This window comes from Amphiura filiformis, chromosome 5 (genome assembly GCF_039555335.1).
Source record: "Amphiura filiformis chromosome 5, Afil_fr2py, whole genome shotgun sequence".
NCBI classification, from domain to species: Eukaryota; Metazoa; Echinodermata; class Ophiuroidea; order Amphilepidida; family Amphiuridae; genus Amphiura; species Amphiura filiformis.
The window spans coordinates 19132132-19155575 of record NC_092632.1 but is presented as its reverse complement, the minus strand read 5'-3'; the positions used below and the strand labels follow the sequence as shown (position 1 = coordinate 19155575).

General features: G+C 37.8%; 2 protein-coding genes across 2 annotated transcripts in view; one reads left to right on the top strand and one right to left on the bottom strand.

The window, feature by feature from the left end:
* Window positions 1-23444, bottom strand: part of LOC140152762 (cartilage intermediate layer protein 2-like) — a 273597-nt gene that overhangs the window by 29983 nt on the left and 220170 nt on the right. The window lies entirely within an intron of this gene.
* On the top strand, window positions 11657-22680 carry LOC140152044 (uncharacterized). The gene is given in 8 exon segments (XM_072174344.1): window positions 11657-11764; window positions 12493-12564; window positions 13583-13634; window positions 19276-19329; window positions 19840-20013; window positions 20085-22144; window positions 22147-22314; window positions 22317-22680. Coding segments are annotated over 8 exon segments (2823 nt in total). The 3' UTR covers window positions 22452-22680.

Here is a 23444-nt window from a genome sequence, read left to right as displayed (position 1 = left end):
GTACAACAGAGGACGTCCGATTCCTCTGGGTCAGTGGGTGTTTGGTGTCTGGGATAGGTGCTCTAGCAGGGGAATGTTGTGGATAGTACCCGACAGGAGACGTGACACATTACTTCTCTTGATCATCAAGAGGCACATCCTTCCGGGCACCATCATCTATTCACACAGAGCACCGATGTATGCTACCTTGGACCAGGAAGGCTACCACCATGACGTTGTGATTCATGACGTGGAGTTTGTCACTGTGAACGTGGAGGGTCTGACAGTCCACACCAACTCCATTGAGGCATGGTGGGGCAATATAAAAGCTGACCTTACGGATGCGGGTGACCAGCCGTGCCTTGCTTCCAACGCACTTGGATGAGGTGATCTGCTAATGGTTAGCAGATAAAATTGACCACTTAAAATTGTGTAAATATGTTTTTTTTTACTTTATATTGTTTGCTTTTGTAGAAAAATATTGTTATTAAATATTTATTATTAGTTATTTTCTTGTCTTGCTTGTTAAAATAATAGCTTTTAGCCCTAAATAGTTTGGGTGGTTTAAAAGTCAGGATTGCCAATATTTCCATATTATTAAATTAATTAATTCTGTAGAACTGGCAAAAGAGGATCCAATTCCAGATGTCTGTGAGATAAACAAGAAAGAACAGAAAGGAAAAAGTAGAAAATCTGCATCCTACGCAATGTAATAATTATATGATACTCAATTCATTTGTTTTCCAATTCTTGAACATTGAGTACATAAAGTGGAGCTATATCGAAAAGCTGCAACACCTGCAAGAAGAAGAAGGCTTACATACGGCAAATAAGTTACGGAAGAAGCACATAGAGTTTCAGAAACAATATTAGCGATACGCTATGAAGAATGATTACAATATTGGTTAATAATCATATGATACTCAATTCATTTGTTTTCCAATTCTTGAACATTGAGTACATAAAGTGGAGCTATATAGAAAAGCTGCAACACCTGCAAGAAGAAGAAGGCTTACATGCGGCAAATAAGTTACGGAAGAAGCACATGGAGTTTCAGAAACAATATTAGCGATACGCTATGAAGAATGATTACAATATTGGTTAATAATTATATGATACTCAATTCATTTGTTTTCCAATTCTTGAACATTGAGTACATAAAGTGGAGCTATATAGAAAAGCTGCAACACCTGCAAGAAGAAGAAGGCTTACATGCGGCAAATAAGTTACGGAAGAAGCACATGGAGTTTCAGAAACAATATTAGCGATATGCTATATACAGCAACCACCCGCCATGCATAATAAAGAAGCATTACAACAAGTAAATGGACATCCTTCAATGCAAAACACATTGTCAATAACACGCCGTATTTCATGCATAGCTTGGTATGGGCTAAATGCATGTACCCTGCTTTTGAGAATCTCCTGTTCCCAACAGAAACAAATTTTGATAAAGTAACTGTTTCCTATGTAAATTCAATATTTCCTCTAACCATCAATACCAAACATGTATTCTTTTGTGAAAAAAATATGCATGTACCCATTGCTTCGAAACCTATAACTTTTACAACTCGCCACCCTCTGTTCCGGTCAAGTTCCATTGAAAACACATGCTATGAGAACTGCCCATCGATGAAGCAAGACCTCAGCGGCCAGAGTCGATTTAGGGACGCACCATTAGATTCTCAGGGTGGGGTAGGAAGATTTTCAAAAAAAAAAAAACTTCACCCACTACATGAGCAAAAAAAAAAAAACTTTCCCCACCAACACTAAAAAAAAAAAAACCTACCCCACCTAACTGTGTATAATGCATGAAATTAAAAAAAAAAAACTTCCGCCTCAGTGGTGAAAAAAAAAAACTTCTTCCCCGACCCTAACTTCCTACCCCCCCCCTGAGTATCAAATGGTGCGTCCCTTATGTGTCACTCATGTACTCCTAAGTCATAGTAACACGCCCAATAGTTCCTGTCGACCCTAAAGCACATTCGAGCCAAATATCAAGGCATTCGACATATTTTTACCATAGGTACCTGTCCAATATTCATAGGCATCTTTCGATCTCAAACATTCCATCAAATAACATGCTAATGACCCACCGTGCAGGGCGTGATAGTTACGTTATGAATGGCATGACGTCATTATATACACAATGGGATCTGGGTGAACGATTTTCAATTGGGGTTTCTTTTATATCGCGCCAGTGCAATTTTTAATGGTACTATAATATTCACTGATAGTTTAAAGCAATTTGTTCCTGGTTTTTATTCTCTTTTTCCGTGCATCGTGACTTACTTTAGGACTTATGAATTATTATCAGTATTCCAAAATTAGGGTTTAAAATTTGGGAAATATTACGTTGAAATAAAATCTGTGAATATAAACTAAATAAAATATTCATTTACTATAATACACATACAATGTATTGGCCGGACTTGATGTTTTATACCGGGGTTTTATAGGCCTAGTTTTTGTATTTTGGAAATGCTGTTTATTGGTTTTCTTTTCCGTAGGCCTTTACAATTTACAAACAGATATTAAAGAAGAAAAATATTCCATTTATTTATGCGTTTTTTGCAATAACATGCGGGCCTGGATCTGGACGAGGGCATCACGTAATTACGCCACCCCTCCCCAAATAATGATTGTAGTTTCTGCTCATTTGCTTGTGCGTTGCCACAGCAGTCTGATAGATGTGCATGCGCTGTGCGATTCTCTCTATCTCATTTACATACGATATTGATTACTCGCATGGGGTCACATCAGGTCAATGCGTGATAGCTGAACGAACAACTGTTGTTTATTCATTACTACTGAAACAGCAGTGCACTGTGATTGGCTATATGTAAATTAAGCATTGGGGTATCAGCTAATTATAGTTTGTCCTCTTGCCCATGTTAACTTGTTGTAATGGAAGAAGGCTTACATGCTGCAAACAAGTTACGGAAGAAGCACATCGAGTTTCAGAAACAATATTAGCAATACGCTATATACAGCAACTACCCGCCATGCATAATAAAGAAGAAGAAGGTTTACATGCGGCAAATAAGTTACGGAAGAAGCATATCGAGTTTCAGAAACAATATTAGCGATACGCTATATACAGCAACCACCCGCCATGCATAATAAAGAAAAAGAAGGCTTACATGCTGCAAACAAGTTACGGAAGAAGCACATCGAGTTTCAGAAACAATATTAGCAATACGCTATATACAGCAACTACCCGCCATGCATAATAAAGAAGAAGAAGGTTTACATGCGGCAAATAAGTTACGGAAGAAGCATATCGAGTTTCAGAAACAATATTAGCGATACGCTATATACAGCAACTACCCGCCATGCATAATAAAGAAGAAGGCTTACATGCGGCAAATAAGTTACGGAAGAAGCACATCGAGTTTCAGAAACAATATTAGCGATACGATATATACAGCAACTACCCGCCATGCATAATAAAGAAGAAGAAGGCTTACATGAGGCAAATAAGTTACGGAAGAAGCACATCGAGTTTCAGAAACAATATTAGCGATACGCTATATACAGCAACCACCCGGCATGCATAATAAAGAAGAAGAAGGCTTACATGCGGCAAATAAGTTACGGAAGAAGCATATCGAGTTTCAGAAACAATATTAGCAATACGCTATATACAGCAACTACCCGCCATGCATAATAAAGAAGAAGAAGGCTTACATGAGGCAAATAAGTTACGGAAGAAGCACATCGAGTTTCAGAAACAATATTAGCGATACGCTATATACATTTGCTATATATACATTTGCTAATTTTACAATACCAAACATCAGTAACAATCCTAACTGTTGTTTTCTAAATGTTTCTAATCAGTATTGAAATGATTTATTCATTCAAAAGTGTCACAGGAAGTGGTTCATTATGTCGGCAAACATAAAGTTAGTATAACAACTAACTAGCGAGTTATGGTTTACTCTGTGATCATCAGGGTATGTCTAGGATGATGATCTAAGTTTGTTGTATGTGTACAACACAGTGGTGCAGGCAACACTGGTTCAGAAATGTGTTTTAGGGTACTCAAACAGAGAAGAATGGTCGGAATGCTTGCAAAATTGTCTCAAATTATAGTGTCACCTGCTCTCAATAAAGAATAAAAACATTCACTTGATTCATGATACGTGGAAAAATACCTCTAAGTAAAAAGTAACTGAGTGAAACTGTGCACATGATGAAAGCTGATTCGTACCAAATACTGATGATGATGAGAGAATAAATTTAATCTATTCAACCAGATTAACGTACCTTGGAGCAACCAACATTGCGGCCAGTACCACTGACCTTCAGCTGGGTTGTGATGTTATACACCTTGAGACCCGATAACGTTACACGCCTGGGACAGAACCATCAGAACTCTACCTCGCCAAATGACGTCACAGGGTGACGTCATCGGGTCTCAAGGTGTATAAAATCACAACCCAGCTGAAGGTCAGTGGTACTGGCTGCAACGTTGATTGCTCCAAGGTACGTTAATCTGGTTGAATAGATTGAATTTATTCTCTCATTGTATGATTCCCAGATGATTGAGAGTATTCACAATACTGATGATGTGCCAGAATTTCCTTGATGGATATTCGTAAACATTAGCACTGTATAAACATACATTGAGTTGAACAGATGGAAAACTATCAAACAGGAAGATGAAAACCTGAGGATGAAATCTCATCTGAGTGAAAGTGTTGGGGAGACCATGGCAAAGGTTCACACAAAGTAGCATTACTGCATGCAGGCATACATTTATTTGAAACAAAACAAAACTTCTTTCCTTTCCAGATCTTTCCGACTGTTTGTGTAGCTCTACTGATTTTGATACAGATCAGATACAGTTTGGCAGAACCATTCCCAAGGTCTGAACAAGTAACTGACTAACTGAACAATATTAACCATTTGAAGATAGAAGAAAAGAAAAGAAAACTGAAAAAAATCAATGAGTACCATCCACAATTATTAGAGTTTATTGTATAATAGTGTGTTCATTATATTACAAGAAAATGTTGTCTTACGAAACAAATAATCAAGTACAGAGATCAAGTTCAGTAGCACAAGGAATGAGGATCAAAATTAAATTCCTGAAGGGGTTGCTATTATATTACCCAAAGAAATGTGGCTTGAATAAATAAAGAAGAATAAATTACAAAATTTGGCCCGATTACACTTAGGAAATTACTTTGCAAAGTTGAAAAAAAAAATCACAGTTAAATCCAAGTTTTTTATTTCACTTGCGACAAAAAACCTGCAAACCCTGGTATAGCAAGAATTTACATGAAACATACACAGCAACCACCACTCTCCATCCATTCCCAAGACATAGCTCAAACTTTCAGAATATAAGACATGTTAGTTTATGTTACACCTGGAGGGATTTGGGATTCTGGGAAAGAGTAAGTTTTCAAAATATGAATCAAATGGCTTTATAGCTACGATTACATAGGCCTAACTAGGGGTTTTGAAATTACAATCAGCTAGCAATGCATACTGTAACAGCGACCCCTGCATTTTTTTAAAATTAATTATTTAGAGCAAAAGCAATTATTGTCAAATCCAATGACGTCATCTACTGGGTCAGATGTATAGAATTGTGAATTGATTTGTCATTTTGTGAGGCAATGATAACAAACCTGCTTCTTGTTGGGGATGTAGCTGTCTTACAATTTAAGTTGTCACCCATTCACTCATTATTTTGATGGGCATTGTGGACCCACCAGCCATCAAGAAGAAACTGCTGACTTGGCACCCAGAAATTTTCGATCAACGACTATAGTCAAATGCAGCAAACCTTTGACGAGCGCGACTACCGTGATGTTGCAAATTTGGCGCTAACAACGTGTACGGCGCACAGTTCATTCATAAATTTCCATTCAGCAACAACATATCGCCTTAGCAGCCAATCAAGAGACAAGTGCGTGCAACACAGTAAATATGCGATGTATCCTTACAATACGCGCTCGTCAAAGGTTTACTGCATTTTAGTATAGTTGCCCAATGGATGGCAAAAACAATACAGAATACAAGTCACTGATGTGGAATGGGGAACATTTTATGAACACTGGAGATGCATTCTCATTTGTCAGTGATGAAGAGAAACTACACGATTACCTCTATGATAATGATAAAGATTTATGAAGAGGTGGAGTGCCAAAACAAGAGGCTGATCCAGAGCCAGTCATATAGATGCAGGTAGCTTAAACAAAAAATAACTGGGAACTTTACAATGTGTAACATTTTAGTCACTCTTGATAATCCCTACCGAGTAAAAGGCGTAATGCTAAGTATGGCAAACTATGTCAGTGACATCTTTGAAGACATAAACTGAGAAGGTGTCCAAGAAATTACCAACCGATAAAAATGATTAATTTTACATTATTTATTTATATGATTTAAAATTTCTTTATCAAATTATTCATTATTCATTAATCTATTCGGCAGCGCCGTTCAGCATATTTTTCATATATTTCCTTACATTTTTTACAAACATTATTTCGATCTTTATTTTATTCGGCGGCAGTAACACATGTGTATGTGCAGCTATCACCGTAAATCGCACAAACCAAACTTGTTTGCGCAATTTTGAAAGAAAAAGCAGATTTTTTTGGAATTTTTGGAATGTGGCAGTTGCAGCCCTGACTTGGTGACTGGCAGTCATGCTTTTACATCTGGCTGTATACTCACAACCCGACTAATATTTGCTGGCGATTAATTTGGCAGAACCAACATAGGTATGTATTTAAATAGGACCTACTTGAAGACTTTGAGCGTTCTTTTATTAGAGTAAAAAGCCGGCTTATATCCGCTTTAGGGATTAGGCCTAAAGATTGCCAGTATAGTAGAAAATGCTGTCCTCCGTAATTTGGCCATGAATACGCTACATTTCCCCAGCCCGGAATATTATAAAATTGTTAGTATTCCAAAATGTAATGCACATAACTCTATGCACCCCCGCCTGGGACAGGGAGATGTACACGTAGCGACACTCAATAATAGGAATAAGCCAAATTGATATGATGGAATAGCGCATGTGGTGGAACTATGTCATGGTATTGACTTCATATCAGGAATGACCAATCGTAGAATATACAAACAACGGGTTAGCCGACAACAGTAAGAAACAGGTGTCACAAATCATAACTATAATAATATTTTGGACCTACTGTTTCTTATTCTCATATCTGCAGCACGCAAGTTCAATGCTCATGTAGTACCGGTACCGGTAGCAAGCCCGGCGGCAAAATTGGCAGGCTTTGCCGACATTGTTGGTAAGTTATAAATGTGTTTATGAGTACATGTATAGCCAGAGCCGGATTCACCTTTTCGGGGGCCCTGGGCCTGGCCGAAATTTGGAGGCCCCCCCAAACGCACCGTGCGAAGGCATGTGCACTCAAGTGCCCAAGTTTTTAGAAAAATGTCATCAATCGTAGCACAAATTGAAGCTGAATTTTGCTACATAATGGGCCAGTGCGCGCGAAGCGCGCAAAATTTTGCAATTTTGGTACATGTACTCAGTATAATTATTTTGGCCCAAAACATGGTGTTTTGGGGGGCCCTGGGTACGGGCCCATCTGGCCCTATAGTAAATCCAACCCTGAGTAGGCCTATAGCCCAACTTCGTCATGTTGATGTGTCGTTCACCAAGAGGCTTAATTTCTTTCTCCCTGGTTGAAAAGATAAGAGGATGTGTCACAATTTTGGGTGACCCTTTGAGGGCCTTCTGTGCGACATGCTTGAACTTGAAGATGATAGCAAAAACAATGACAAGTACCTTCACTTTGAGTAAAAGACGCAGGCCATTCTCATACGTTCTTAATATATTAATATCAAACTTTCTCTATAAAAATTCATTTTTTAAATAAGCTTCATAATGATCGTTTCAAATTACTGTACTTTTGATGGCAATTGGCGGTGTGAGCAAATGCTACTGCCTTAGTTGAATTAACGACATTAATACCCCCGGAAGGCCTCTAATGTGAAATCGGCGTACCTTTGCCCACCAGCCGCACAAAACTAGGGGTCTATCGGTGTAGAAATTTCAGAAAAAGGGCGGGTCATTCGGTGTTGACAATGTCAAAAATGTGGTGATTTTGTATGGCATATGGGAACGCACAAAATTTCACATCCTTAACAATACATAATAGCTTTTAAGTTTAACCTAATTTTACAGTACCAAATACACAACTCATTCATTTTGCTAAAAATGCGCCGATATTTCAATTTTAAGCCCTAAGTGTAGGCTACTGAAATAAACGGGGTCATTGGGTTTAGGATTTGCCAAAAATACCAAGTTCTTTCATGCGCACATGATGTATGTCAATATATGGGAGTGCCCCCGGGAAAATACCACAATTGCAATTCCGGCATATCAGTATGCGTGCTATTTAAAACACGCGTTGGGCCAAAAACGCATGGTCCACTCAACAGTTATTTAACACTGTTTAACACAATTCTCTCTGTCGCACACAGAACTAATGCAGGACGAAGCCCGGGACGAAGAAACAACAGAAGAGTCAGAGGAAAACGAAGATGGTGAAGAAGAGGAGGAAGAAGAAGAGGAGGAAGAAGAGGAAGAAGAAGAGGAAGAAGATGAGGAAGAAGAAGAGGAAGAAGAAGAAGAAGAAGATGAGGAAGAAGAAGAGGAAGAAGAAGAGGAAGAACGGGAGGAAGAAGAAGAGGAAGAAGAAGAAGAAAAAGTACAATCATGCAAAAAAAGAAGAAGAATAAGCATTCTGTATTAGATTATAATAAATAAAAAACAAATTAGAACTTTTAATCCTTTATGCTCATAATAGTGTTTATTTCCGACTTGACTGAGTATATTCTCCTTGGACTTAATCACGTTTATCTTGGTAAAGAGGGTCAGGTTCACATACATTAAATTTTATCTTTCCAATGATTCTACCTGTTCAGTTATTTCTCCTGTTTTAGTGAACGCTCCCTTCTACTCATCTGGCGGGGACCCGCGCGAAGTGCGGGTATCCCGCTAGTCACAACTAACTAGCGAGTTATGGTTTACTCTGTGATCATCAGGGTATGTCTAGGATGATGATCTAAGTTTGTTGTATGTTGTCATGATATTAATAGGGTTTCCGCGGTGTAACGCGGTGCGTTGTGCGGTGAGCGACGCGGTGAGCATTTGCGTTTGATTTGGAGGAAGAGCTGCGCGAGGGGGGAGGAAGAAAATAATAATAAGAAGGGCATTCAGAAAGAGGAGAGGGAGGATGGAGAGAGGAATAAAGGACTCTAAGTCTAAGAAGTATTGTAAAACTTTGCTTGATGGTGTGATAATTGTGTGATTTCATAGTTTTACTAAGAGAAGCCGGCAAGCACGTAACATGGTGGCAGCGGTGGGAGTGTCATGATATTAATAGGGTTTCAGCGGTGTAACGCGTGCATGCGTTGTCTGCAGGAGCGCACGCGGTGAGCATTTGCGCTTGATTTGGAGGAAGAGCTGCGCGAGGGGGAAGGAAGAAAATAATAATAAGAAGGGCATTCAGAAAGAGGAGAGGGAGGATGGAGAGAGGAATAAAGGACTCTAAGTCTAAGAAGTATTGTAAAACTTTGCTTGATGGTGTGATAATTGTGTGATTTCATAGTTTTACTAAGAAGAGAAGCCGGCAAGCACGTAACATGGTGGCAGCGGTGGGAGTGTCATGATATTAATAGGGTTTCAGCTGGTGTAACGCGATGCTACAGCGACGCGGTGAGCATTTATGTTTGATTTGGAGGAAGAGCTGCGAGGGGGAAGGAAGAAAATAATAATAAGAAGGGCATTCAGAAAGAGGAGAGGGAGGATGGAGAGAGGAATAAAGGACTCTAAGTCTAAGAAGTATTGTAAAACTTTGCTTGATGGTGTGATAATTGTGTGATTTCATAGTTTTACTAAGAGAAGCCGGCAAGCACGTAACATATGTGTACAACACAGTGGTGCAGGCAAAACTGGTTCAGAAATGTGTTTTATGGTACTCAAACAGAGAAGAATGGTCAGAATGCTTGCAAAATTGTCTCAAATTATAGTGTCACCTGCTCTCAATAACGAATAAAAACATTCACTTGATTCATGATATATGGAAAATACCTCTAAGTAAAAAGTAACTGTGTGAAACTGTGCACATGATGAAAGCTGATGATGATGTGCCAGAATTTCCTTGATGGATATTTGTAAACATTAGCACTGCATTAACATACATTGAGTTGAACAGATGGCAAACTATCAAACAGGAAGATGAAAACCAGAGGATGAAAGAAAATTTCATCTAAGTGAAAGTGGGGGGGGGGGACCATGGCAAAGGTTCACACAAAGTAGCATTACTATTGGAAACTTAAACATACATGCCAGGCATACATGTATTTGAAATAAAACAAAACTTCTTTCCTTTCCAGATCTTTCCGACTGTTTGTGTACCTCTACTGATTTTGATAAAGATCAGATACAGTTTGGCAGAACCATTCCCAAGGTCGGAACAAATAACTGACTAACTGAACAATATTAACCATTTGAAGATAGAAGAAAAGAAAAGAAAACTGAAAGAAATCAATTGATGAGAACCATTGTGTAGAGAGTACAGGCGCAATTATTAGAGTTTATTGTATAATAGTGTGTTCATTATATTACAAGAAAAATGAGATTTAAAAATCAAGTTCAGTAGCACAAGGAAAGAGGAGCAAAATCAAATTCCTGAAGGGGTTGCTATTAGATTACCCAAAGAAATTTGGCTTGAATAAATAAAATGTGGCTTGAATAAATAATGAAGAATAAATTACAAAATTTGGCCCGATTACACTTAAGGGATCTAAAATGAGCGTTTATTGTGTTTCGACAGTATTTTTTAGGACATGAGAGCACCTCAGACCTATCGAATTGCATTCTGAATACTGAAGCATGTCTTTCTGATATCAAATAATTTTCATTTTTGAAAATCACAATATAATACAAATTTTATGACAAATTATAAAAAATTGATATTTTTCAAATTTTTGATATATAACAGTCCTCGAAGTAAATTATTTAAATCTAATGATATATTCTTAAAGTGTATGTAGCAGTGAGGAAATGCCGACGGTCAATTGAAAATTTTGACCTTTCATATTGAAGTTATGGATTTGTTTCCCAAAAAGACCTAATTTTTTTTTGGTGTTTTAGGAAAAAAAAATCCATGTCTTCAATATTTAAAGGTCAAAATTTTCAATTGATCGTCGGCTTTTCATCCCACCTACATATTACATTAAGTATAAATCATCAGATTTATAAAATTTACTTCAAGTACTGTTAGATATCAAAAATATCAATTTTTAATGATTTGCCATAAAATGTGTATTAAATTGCGAATTTCAAAAAATCAAAATTATTTGATATCAGAATGACGTTCTTCGTATTCAGAATGCAATTCGATATGTCTGATGTGCTCTAATGTCCCAAAATAAATTCTGTCCAAACGTTCATACCCCAGCCCTTAAGAAATTACTTTGCAAAGTGGAAAAATCAAGCAGTTAAATGCAGGTGTTTTTTTGTCACTTATGACAAAAAACCTGCAAACCCTGGTATAGCAAGAATTTACATGCAGCAAATTAAGTAATTGAGGTTTACCAATTAAATGATTTTAGACGAACAGTAAAATAATGATAGTGAAAAGTTAAATCTTATTTATTTCAGATGTGAAAGATGGAATGGTACTGTGAGATCAAGAAACATACACAGCAACCACCACTCTCCATCCCAAGACATAGCTCAAACTTTTACACTTGGAGGGATTTGGGATTCTGGGAGAGAGTAAGTTTTCAAAATATGAATCAAATGGCTTTAAAGCTACGATTACATAGGCCTAACTAGGGCTTTTGAAATTACAATCAGCTAGCATCGCATAATGTAATGGCGAACCCTGTATTGTTTTGTATTTAAAATAAAAAAATCAGAAAAGAAAAGACCCATAAATAATAGTATTTCATCAAGGTTAATATTTTAACAAGCTTAAACTAAAAGTTTCATCTAAGGAGTCAAGCTTTAAACTAATTAAATAAAATATCCAACAAGCTAAACTTTTTACGGGTGTAATTGACAATCGCGCAGCCTAATAGATGTTACGCGGGCGTAAACAGTAAGTTAATTAGCGTTTTATTATGTATATGCATAATTTAATACATTAAAAAGTTGGAAAGTTTCCAAAACTTTGTTTTGGTGCCTGTTTGATTTTTATTATTGGTGTTTTGGTGTAATTCAACCGGTAAATAATGGATTTGTTTGGCCTAATGGCAATCATCCAAACTTTGGAAAGTGTCAAGACATGGTGTAAGGATAGGTTGCTCTTAGCCACAGATCTGGGACTATGGTGCAACAACTGTTGTGGACACACTTGGTCCGAACAGAATTGGTCAGGGGGATTGACGGGAGCAAGTTTTGGTGTCTTGGTTGCAGAAAGGAGCGGACTGTCCGGATAGGTACTTTTTTCCCCTTATACAGTGTCTTTCATTTGTATTTCTCTTTTCCATTTCTTTTCACAGTCAGGCAATGCCAACAACAGCACCTTCTGCAGCCGGTATGCCACCTGTAGGCTCGTCAGCAGGGATAAGACAGTAAGTTAAATCATAAATCATACGAATGCCATTGTAATATATTATAACCTGTGGCTTTCATTTTGATTTCTCTTTTGCATTTACATTCGGGCAATGCCAATAACAGCTGTACCCGCTGCAGCAAGTATGCCACCTGGATCAGTAACACCACCAAGCTCAGCAGCTGGGATAAGACAGTAAGTTAATTCATAATTTTGAGCAAAAGCAAGTGGCTCTTTCATGACCTTTCGTGACCTCGAGGTCACGAAGGAGCATAGCAACATCACTGGAATGACATCATCGCAATTCCCAACACAACAGACGTCAGCTGTGAGCATTTGAGTGTCAGTACGGGGCAGGCCGCCAGCTTTTGTTTAGTTGTTATTTTATATTTATTATTCACAATGCTCGGTTGTTGTGCAGTGCATGGATGCACAAACACCACATTAAAAGTACATCATCCATCTTTTCATTGGTTATCTGCATTTGCCTGGTCAAGAAGACCGGCGGAAAAGATGGGTGAATGCAGTAGTAACCAATGGTGGATGTGTCACATCATGGTGGCCTGCCCCAATGAGTAGGATCTGTGGGGATCATTTTATCAGCGGTAAGTCTTGGTTTGTTTTACAATTATGTTATCAAATTCAAAAGTACAACAAAAAGTCATAAAGTCGAGAATAGACATTGACAGAAGGGACACTATCTATCAGTATCACAGTGATCATGTGAATTGTGATGTATGTATCCAATTCAGTGAATTAAAATTTCATTTGATTACACTTACAGTTTATGTCTAGTTGTGTATAATGTTGATGTTGAACATTTGACATTGATAAGCTTACAGTTCACATGCTGGATAAACTAGTACAATATAATACTGTTTTATATATTTGATCTATCTGGTCACGACTTGCATTTATTTTGTGTGATTGCTTGCATTAATTTAGTTATTTAAATCAGTTCTTTGTCAAATAATTCAATGCACCATACAATCAAACCTACACTTAATTAACGATGTTTTTGTGCGATTCTGATCCAGACATTTATATCTCCAACGATCCTAAGTTTGGGGACTAGCACGCTACCCCTTGGTTAGTCCATATAATTTGTAGGCCAAGCACTTGCGTTTCAATATGATGAAATAAATAGATACTGAATGTAGCATTAGCAATTACATAAGACAGAAGAGAAACTATGTGATTTAAAACTCTATGATAATGATGAAGATTTATGAAGATTTATAAATAACTGGGAACTTGACAATGTGTAACATTTTAGTCACTCTTGATAATCCCTGCCGAGTAAAAGGCGAATGCAAAGTATGGCAAACTATGTCAGTGACATATTTGAAGACATAAACTGAGAAGTTGTCAAGAAATTACCAACCGATAAAAATGATTCATTTTACATTATTTATTTATTTGATTTTAAATTTCTTTATCAAATTATTCATTAATCTATTCGGCAGCTTTCAGCATATTTTTCATATATTTCCTTACATTTTTTAAAAACATTATTTCGATCTTTATTTGGACATTCCGCCTCCATCAGAGAGTGGAATGCAGCAGATGGCCAATAAAGTCAGTGCGGCTTTTAAACCAATTAATCACGAAAAACTGGCTGAAAAAGGAAACTGATTCAAACCATCACGAAGATTAGAAATGAAGGCAAAAGCATTCCGATAGCTGTGGCAGCAGATGGGGGGTACAATAATCCACCAAAAGGGAGGAGTTTTCACCAACCTGGGACACAGTCCTGGTGTCCCATGTTTTGCCTAGAGGATGGATTGGAAGTACCAGTAGCCTTTGCAACTCGTAGGAAACTTTGCAGCTGTCCTGGTGCGAAACTAGGTAGACACCTTGAACAGTGCACAAAATATTTGCCACACGCAGCGTAGCAATGGGTAATTCTGAAATGGACATGGGAAAGGATTGTTGCCAACAAATTATCAGTGATGCCTCCATCATAGTCGGTACTGTGGTTAGGGACGGAGATGGTCATATTGCGAAGGGGTTCCAAGAAGCCATGTCGGACAAAATTGACCGACAACATTGCTCCCGCCATTTAACCAAATCCATCCATTACAAAGGGAACATTACAATGTTTGCCAGGGCCTACCCAAGATTTAATTAAGAAACAGAAAAGTAAGATGGCAAAGTTCATCGAAAAGAGATGTGCATGGGAGTTTCGCGAAGCTCACAAAAGATATGGAAAGGACTTATCTAAACTTGTAACCAAATGCGAGACGATCAAGGGGGGTATTTTGGCATACTTACAGGGGGACGTGGAAACATTGACGAGGGATGGGCAAATTGTGGATCGGGTAGGTTATCTGCATGCATGCACGCGACATGATACCTACATCAAATCGCGCGTTATGATTGCTATCTACTGAAGATAGCAATTTACGCAGTATTCGTGCCCTTGACATTTGTTCTCTTTCTCTTTCTATCTTGGCAGGTTCCATTTGGACTCCCAAATAAGCAGTACGTAAATCTAACGGAACCCGACAAAAGGCTTATAATGAAATGGTTTAAGCTTAGCATAGACCGTTTGGCCTATGCAGTGTGCGTGCATGAAACCGGTTAAGCTTTTACCTCAGCCATTGTAGGTAACCATATCTCTGTCATAGAACCGAGCCATGTAGTTTTAAGCCAAATAAAATCCCCTCTCATTATAAATCAAAATCTTCCTGTATCAATATTTGAACATCTAAAATAATAAACAACCCGCATGAACGTAAACATTAAATGGAGTCTTGCCAAATTATCATATTTCAATATTGTATGCACGTATGTTTAAGGTATAAGCTGCGTGAGTATTACTGCGTGTTTTAGTGGTAGGTGTTTGATGCTTGTGGCCGGTTTACCTGGTGCTCATAATGTGGTGTTAAAAATAACACACTCGCTTTTAGAGACTCCTTTTCTGTGTCTTGCTAGGTTGCACTAAACTTTAGGCCTAATTAACAGAGAGGCATTTAGTGCTGTCCTTTGTAAGCTTATTTTATAAATGCCTTGTCATTTCTATATCACATTACAGCACGTAAATCCACACAAAAGCATTGCATTGACTTACTGTATTGACTACGACTATGTGTAGACAGTGATTGCTGATTATAAAAGCTTCTGAACTATAAATGAAAAGAAACATAATAATAAGAACTATGAACATTCTACATCTTGTGTTTCGTCTGCTTTACTATTTAGGCCGTTCATTTACAATTTATGACTCCAGCACTGGTTTGATAGGTTTCGGCCCGTCCGTAATTGGTCTACCGCCCTCAAAAATTCTCATAATCCCCTCCTGGTTTTTCTGTTACAATAAGGAGCCCCACACAAGTGCACTTCAGTCCCATTAACATGTAGTGTCCCTCCTGTCCCTAGCCCCAGACGGACATCCACCCCCTGCCCTTCTCCCATACCTCAGCCAGTTGGCGAAGATATGTCCTTTGAAGTGAATGACAAGGAAATGGAGAACTGGTTATTAGAAGAGCAAGAAATCTACACTGAAAATGACTCATCACCGGCTACGTCAATTTCCACTGAAGCGACCTCACCAGTTCACTCCCTATGCCCAGATCGTCAGGCCCCCTCCCCCTTACACTCGTCTGGCCGTCCCCTACATCATGTCCATCCCGGCCCTGCCCAGAGAAACCACCACCTCCAGGCAGGTGATGTCCGCGGAAGAATGAGGCTAATGTGAAGATTAACCGAGGATGCCAATATAAGTTACAACGAGGGACTCCCATCCCGGATCGGAAGAAATTTGTACCGGCTGATTACAGAACACGCCCAGCTACCAGACGGCACTCTTCTGGAGGTAGTCACTGAAGAAATAGAACCCATATAGCCCAATAACTACCGTGATTACAGTCACTTCTTCAATTAGTCACCAAAGTAGATAGTCGCGAGTTTTAGACAGTCCGAAGTGACACAACTTTACTTGAAGTCCGAAGACTGAGTTTGATTCAGCCAAATTAGGTATGGTTGGTTAATTCTAAATTAACCTAAACCTCTTGATGGGAAGTATGTATGCTTGCCTGGATTATCAATAAATCAAATCAAATCAAATCAATTGTGTCAAGATTGTGATGATTTGTTAATTTATCTGACTGATATTGTCTTTATTAATTTTGTATGATTCTTATATACTTTTGATCACAGAAAGACTCTGTTTTGACATTCAAATAAGCTTGAGATGCTTGAAACTTTCAGAATTAACATTCTCATTATAGAAAGATTCGAGCCAGGTATACCAACTTGGTGTGGGGAACAAAGACAAAGACAAGATAAAAACTAATGCAGTATGTAAACCAGAATGGTGTACATGCACTGTTACGTCTGCATTAGAAAAAATCCAAAACCACAGGGATGGTAGACAAAGTTAACAAAAATACAACCGACGTTTCGAGCAGATAAACTGCTCTTCTTCAGGGACAGACAACAAAATATAAAAGCATTATAATGAAATATTTTCACTAACTTATAAAAATCACACTATTCTTTCAACAAATGCAGTTTAATGAAATCAAATTGGGAAAAAAACTTTTGATTCACCTCTTCTGATAAACATAGTTATCTAATTAACTTGATAACCTACATGAAAACTAGATGACATCTGCAACAATATGCATGCAACCAATATGTGATGCGATCAAGCAAAATCAGTCGGAGCTCGGCAATAATAAATTTTCAGTTTCCTATAGGATTGTAAAAAGTATTTATAAATGTGGATTTTGCAGAAAATCCCATTGAAATTGAATAACCAGTTCCAAAGATATGAGCAATTAAAGAGTTTCCAAAACAATAGGAAACAAAAGGAAAAATTTCCTTTGTTTGGCTATATCTCAAAATCAATATTTCCGAGTTCCGATTGATTTGGCTTGATCGCATCACATATGTCAATATTTAGGGTGAGTGTTTAAAGTACATCAAGTATTACCAAAAAGAAATACAAGCGAAGAAGTAGTAACAGTGGAATAATGGATGCGATTGACCATGATGATACAACCAATGCAGGAAGTAAAATTATCAGTACAGTACCAACCTCAAATGACGCGACGTCAAGAAATGACACGACGTCGTAATAGGCCGCGATTTTTGGTCGTGTTATTTTACGATCGTCTGGATATGTTACGACTTGTTTTCTTTCAATTTCTTTTCAATTTACTTGCGCACGTTACGAAAGGTCGGCACACTTTCTTACACTGTTTTTCGAAATCTACTGCTTGAGACCCCCTAGGTGACCAAGGAAAAAAAAATCGACCGCGGACATTTGATATCATCGCCTTATCTTACTTTTCACGTGTGAACTCTCTGGTACTTTTAGGCCACAGAAATGCACGATTTGAAATGATTTATTATTTTTTTAGTGAATATGGAAAATGTTTTAAATTATATTTATTTTGATATTCTAAAAACACCAAATAAATTTTCACCAAATCGTCACATTTCGCGCTGCTGGTTTTTGTGTCTCCACGTGGCTGTGTGTTTTGGCATGTCAAAGCACTGACCTTGCTGAAATGTCTGGTGGGTATATTTACTTTTTGTTGTTGATGTTGTTTAAATAAATGAAGTGGTGGGACTTGTTACTGTATCGACTTAAAATATTTCCCATGAATATTTAATAATAACTTAATATTGTAACCGCAAGTCAGGGAAGCTTAAGCTCAATCAAGTCAAGGCTATTAAAATTCATGGTGGACATCTTGTCATTGTGCATTGGTAAGGGCCTGCTTTTATAAGTTTTAATCATGTTGATGACGGTGAGCTACGGTGATGATAATGATGAAAGAGTATGATCATGATGATGTATGGGCCTATTATTAGGGGGCTGTCATGTAATTTTCTTCGGAAGGGGGGGTCATGTATATTACTGGGGTGGGTGAATTTTGAGACCAAAAATTTCGCTGGTAGGGGGGGGTTATAATTTTGTAACAACCAAAATAGGGGGTTATAGAATTATTAAGGGCTGGTGACTCAAAATTTTTTTGCGTGCAATGCGCGCATTTGAAATTTTTTTACACTGTTTTAACAAAATGTACGCACAATCTTTTGCGCGCTCCGCGCCTTTGCACTTATAATCAAAATTTTTAATGCGTTTCGCACACTGCGCTCTAAAATGTTGGCGCGCTGCGCGCCTTCCGGCAATAAATAATAATTATCTTGGGAGTCTGTATAGAGGTGGGGGGGGGTCATAAAAATTTTGACCAGGTCGTCAAGAATTTTAGCCCGCGATAGGGGGTCGTAAAAACATTTACTCCGGTCACCGACATATTCATGACCCCCCAAGAAAATGACATCCCCCTTTGTGTTTATTATTATTAATTATTATTATTATAACATGTATTATTATTAGGCAAAAAAAAAGGTTTGTCTCAAAAGCTCACGAATGGTTTGAAACAAGTGCGAAATCCATTTTTTTTAATTCTTGACTTTGAGGCAAACCTTTTTTTTTTTGCCGTACAGCGAAGTGGTTTGATGTAGGCCTAAGGAGCATTGTTCATAATTTTTCTATTTGCTTATGATGCAGTGAATGATTGATGATGATGAAAAATTATATCATGCGTATTGTTATTTATTGTTATTATTAGGCCTATTGTTATTATTATCATTATGATTAGTGTTATTATTATTATTATTGTTATTAAAATTTTTAATATATCTAGAAGCCTATTAGTACCGTACCATTTTCATGTTATTGTTATTGACAAGTTTTGTATTATTGTTTCAGAGACAACCTTGGTACACAACACAGAACAAGAACATGAAGGTGCAGTATTAAACGGTTAGTGACGTTTGTATGATCATAAAATCAAAGTCAAGTCTAATATGTCCAGAAGACTATTACCATTTTCATGTTATTGTTATTGACAAGCTTCTAAATGTATTATTGTTTCAGAGACGAACTTGGTACACAACACAAAATCAAACATCATGAACATGGAAGAACAGGAACAGGAACATACCAGTGCAGTATTAAACGGTTAGTGACGTTTGTATGATCATAAAATCAAAGTCAAGTCTAATATGTCTAGAAGCCTATTACCATTTTCATGTTATTGTTATTGACAAGCTTCTAAATGTATTATTGTTTCAGAGACGAACTTGGTACACAACACAAAATCAAACATCATGAACATGGAAGAACAGGAACAGGAACATACCAGTGCAGTATTAAACGGTTAGTGACGTTTGTATGATCATAAAATCAAAGTCAAGTCTAATATGTCTAGAAGCCTATTACCATTTTCATGTTATTGTTATTGACAAGCTTCTAAATGTATTATTGTTTCAGAGGCAAATTTTGTACATGACAACGGTGGCTTGGTACAAGTTTATATGGACGGCAACCCTATGATGCCTATTGGACTCGTACCCATGATTCCTGAAGAAGGGGAATCACTCATGGAGGTAGAAAAGGTCCAGCAATCGACGGTGGTTGTAGGGGCAAATGAGACCAGCATAAATGGTAAGAATTATTTTGCATGGAGCTGCAACTTTAACAATGCAAGCGTATGGCGTCAACAAAATAAATAATAATTCTTGAAGACGAAGTCATACATACCTTTGAAGGAGGGAAGTATGTTAACGAATTACGGGAAACTGTAATGGTACTGTTAACTGAATGTAATGTGAGTATGTCGAAAGTAAAACATGTGATAAACACAGTGTGTAAAAATTTGCTGGGAAAGTTACCGCAACGACTGCCATCACTAGGCACATTGGACAGAATTCTTGCAGAAGCTAAATTTGTAGCTCAAACCCATATATACCAATGCATGGAAGAAGGTGGTGATCCTACAAGCCTTACCGGAAATACACTCCATTCAGACGCCACAACAAAGCATCACCATCATTATCAAAGTTTCCAGATAACATTGAAGAATGGAAAACAGATGTCCATAGGTCTAACAGAGGTAGGCACAGGTGATTCAGCCACATACGTAGATGCATTCAAAACAACCATGAAGGATATAGCAGAGGCCGTCACCACAAAAGATAAAGATGAAGTAGTAGCCAAACTTGTGACGTCCATCAAAAATACCATGGGTGACCAAGGACCGACAAACCCCCAGTTCAATCAGCAGTTGAAGGATCTCCGTGAACAGTTGTTGCCACAAGTTGTTGAAAATTGGGAAAGCTTAAGTCCATCATCAAAGGAATCAATGACTGATATGGGATTTTTCTTTTGCAAAATGCACATATTAGTCAATTTCGCCACAGAGGCGGACAAAGTCCTGAAAATTAACGAAGGAGATATCATTTCAGAAGGCCGGAATCCATTTGCACTGGGTACTGAAAGTGGAGCTGCAAGACTTGTCAGAACTGCTGCAAAATCTCTTACTGAGCATGGGTGTGACAAATCAGGTGTTGCATCGACCTGGAATACTTTTCTACACAACAGTGGCCTTCAGAATCAAATTGTGTCATACAGAGGTAACAGATTTAATATTCTTTTTTATGATGCAGCAGCCACTTTTTACCACAGACACCATATATTCAACTTTCTTTCTTCATTACCCAAACTAAATAATCTTTTGAGGTCAGTTCTTTTTGACGTTCAACAGAAAGTGTACTTGGCACAAATCAGAGCGCTGGGGATCATTGATAAGATTATAACTGGACCATTTTGGCGACTAGTGGAGGCATGCGGAAGTATTCTGGAGTTGAATGCACCCCTGAACCACATGCTAACTAAACTGCGACAGTGGGCAGAAGATGCCTCTTCCCTTCTTGAGGGTGAAACTCTGTTTGAAACTGTAGAGATACACAGAGATATTTTGTATGATGAAATGTTTGCAGCCACAGATGCTGCTGATTTTGACACCCTCACACAAGTTGCCTTGGAAATGTCAATGACAGCTATGATACTAATCTTACAAAGACAAGCCACGGACCAGTTAGAAGGGGGCAAATATTTCAACCCTACCGAGCAGCAGATACGATCATCACACAATGTGCCTGCAACAAATACGGTGTCAGAGAGGGATTTTGCTGTACTCGACATACTCACAAGAATCAAGCCTGCAGCCAGTTGTAACGCCTATGAGACATATGTAATGTGGTTGAATAACAAGCCCAGTCAATGGCTCGATACTATGGACATAGAAGAGAAAAAGGATCTCCTTAACATGGCTAGGCACCGCTATCCAAACATTCAAGCGCAGTATGAGAGCCGTAAAGACACACTCAAAAGACAGCATATTGCTGCTTTGAGAGAGAAGTAAGCAAAACAAGAGAAGAAAGATGAAAGGAATAGAATAAATAAAGAGACAGCTACTGATGGAATTGTACAATATGGAGGTGTGTGGCTTTTAGAATCACTTGAAGACAGACTCCAAGAACTTGCTCCAAACAAACGCAAACCTGCATTGATAGCACAGTTACAGTACCACAAGAAGGTTTTGAATTCCAAAGGTAGCCCTCAGCTGTTCTACAAGTCCAGTAATGGTGTTCAATTTTCTGAAGAAACACTTCAGTCGAACTTGGCCAAGGTTTTGGAGTTGAACAAGATAACAACTAACAATGTTCAATGTACAACTTTGCAATACAATGCTCCAGATAAAATAATGAACAATGTACAAGCAAGCAAAGCAACTATGAAAAAAAGAAAATAAACACACAAAGAAATCAAATCATTGCAAAACAGCAAACAAAACTACTGCCCAAGCTCATAGAAGAACCAAATTCATTGGTTGGTCAACGGATAAAGCATAAATGCAAAGAGGATGGTGTAACAGAGTGGTTTGGTGCTGACGTAACAGGTATCTACAGAGAAAAAAGAGAACCTTTATACAAACAGAGTATGAAGTAGTGTATGATGATTATTCTGAAGATGTGTGGCACTTTCCTCTTTTATCTGACCTAAAAAATGGTGATCTAATTGTGATGGAAATGGAAATGTGAAAAGTTCGTTGACCTATACATGGTTTCCATGGTAACGGATGAATAATACTTTACATAGTGACATTGAAACTATCATATTTAAGGTTATCATTACAATATCATATCCTGAAAGTTTGGTTGTGATACGTCAAGTAATTATGGATTTATGCCGTATAGTTGGTGTTTTTTGGCAAAATTAGGGCAATGTAAGTTCGTTGACCTATACATGGTTTCCATGGTAACGGGTGAATAATACTTTACATAGTGACATTGAAACTATCATATTTTAAAGGTTATCATTACAATATCATATCCTGAAAGTTTGGTTGTGATACGTCAAGTAATTATGGATTTATGCCGTAAAGTTGGTGTTTTTTGGCAAAATTAGGGCAATGTAAGTTTGTTGACCTATACATGGTTTCCATGGTAACAAGCGAATAATACATAACAAACTGTATCATATGAAAGGTAAACAATAAATAATTATATCCTGAAAGTTTGGTGGTGATATCTCAAGTCATTATTGAGTTGTGAATAAAAGTGTGCATATTTTATCCAATTTTAGACCCATTTTGGGGTCATATTAGGCCATGACCTTGTGTATTCAATATGTCCTCAGGGAATAGGCACTTTTTCGGCATAAAAATGGCCGTATCTCGAAAAATATTTGTCCATTTCACTTCATTCAAAAAATATTTTGATGTGCTCATCAAGCCCTTTCATATGACACCACATTTAATGCATTTAGACATGGGGATAATTTTCACCTGAAAACCCTAATATGTGTACATCCATATCAAAACGATGCACTTGACGGCTGCTACATGTGTCTCATTTCACATAATACCTGGGAATAAATACCAGACTCATTTCAAGTGGAGGTCACCTCAAATCATACTGAAGTCACTTGATTTAGGAATACAGAGAACATATTCCTAAATCATGTGACTTGGGGATGATTTGAAGTGACCTCCACTTGAGATGAGTCTGGTATTTATTCCTAGCTTTTGTGTG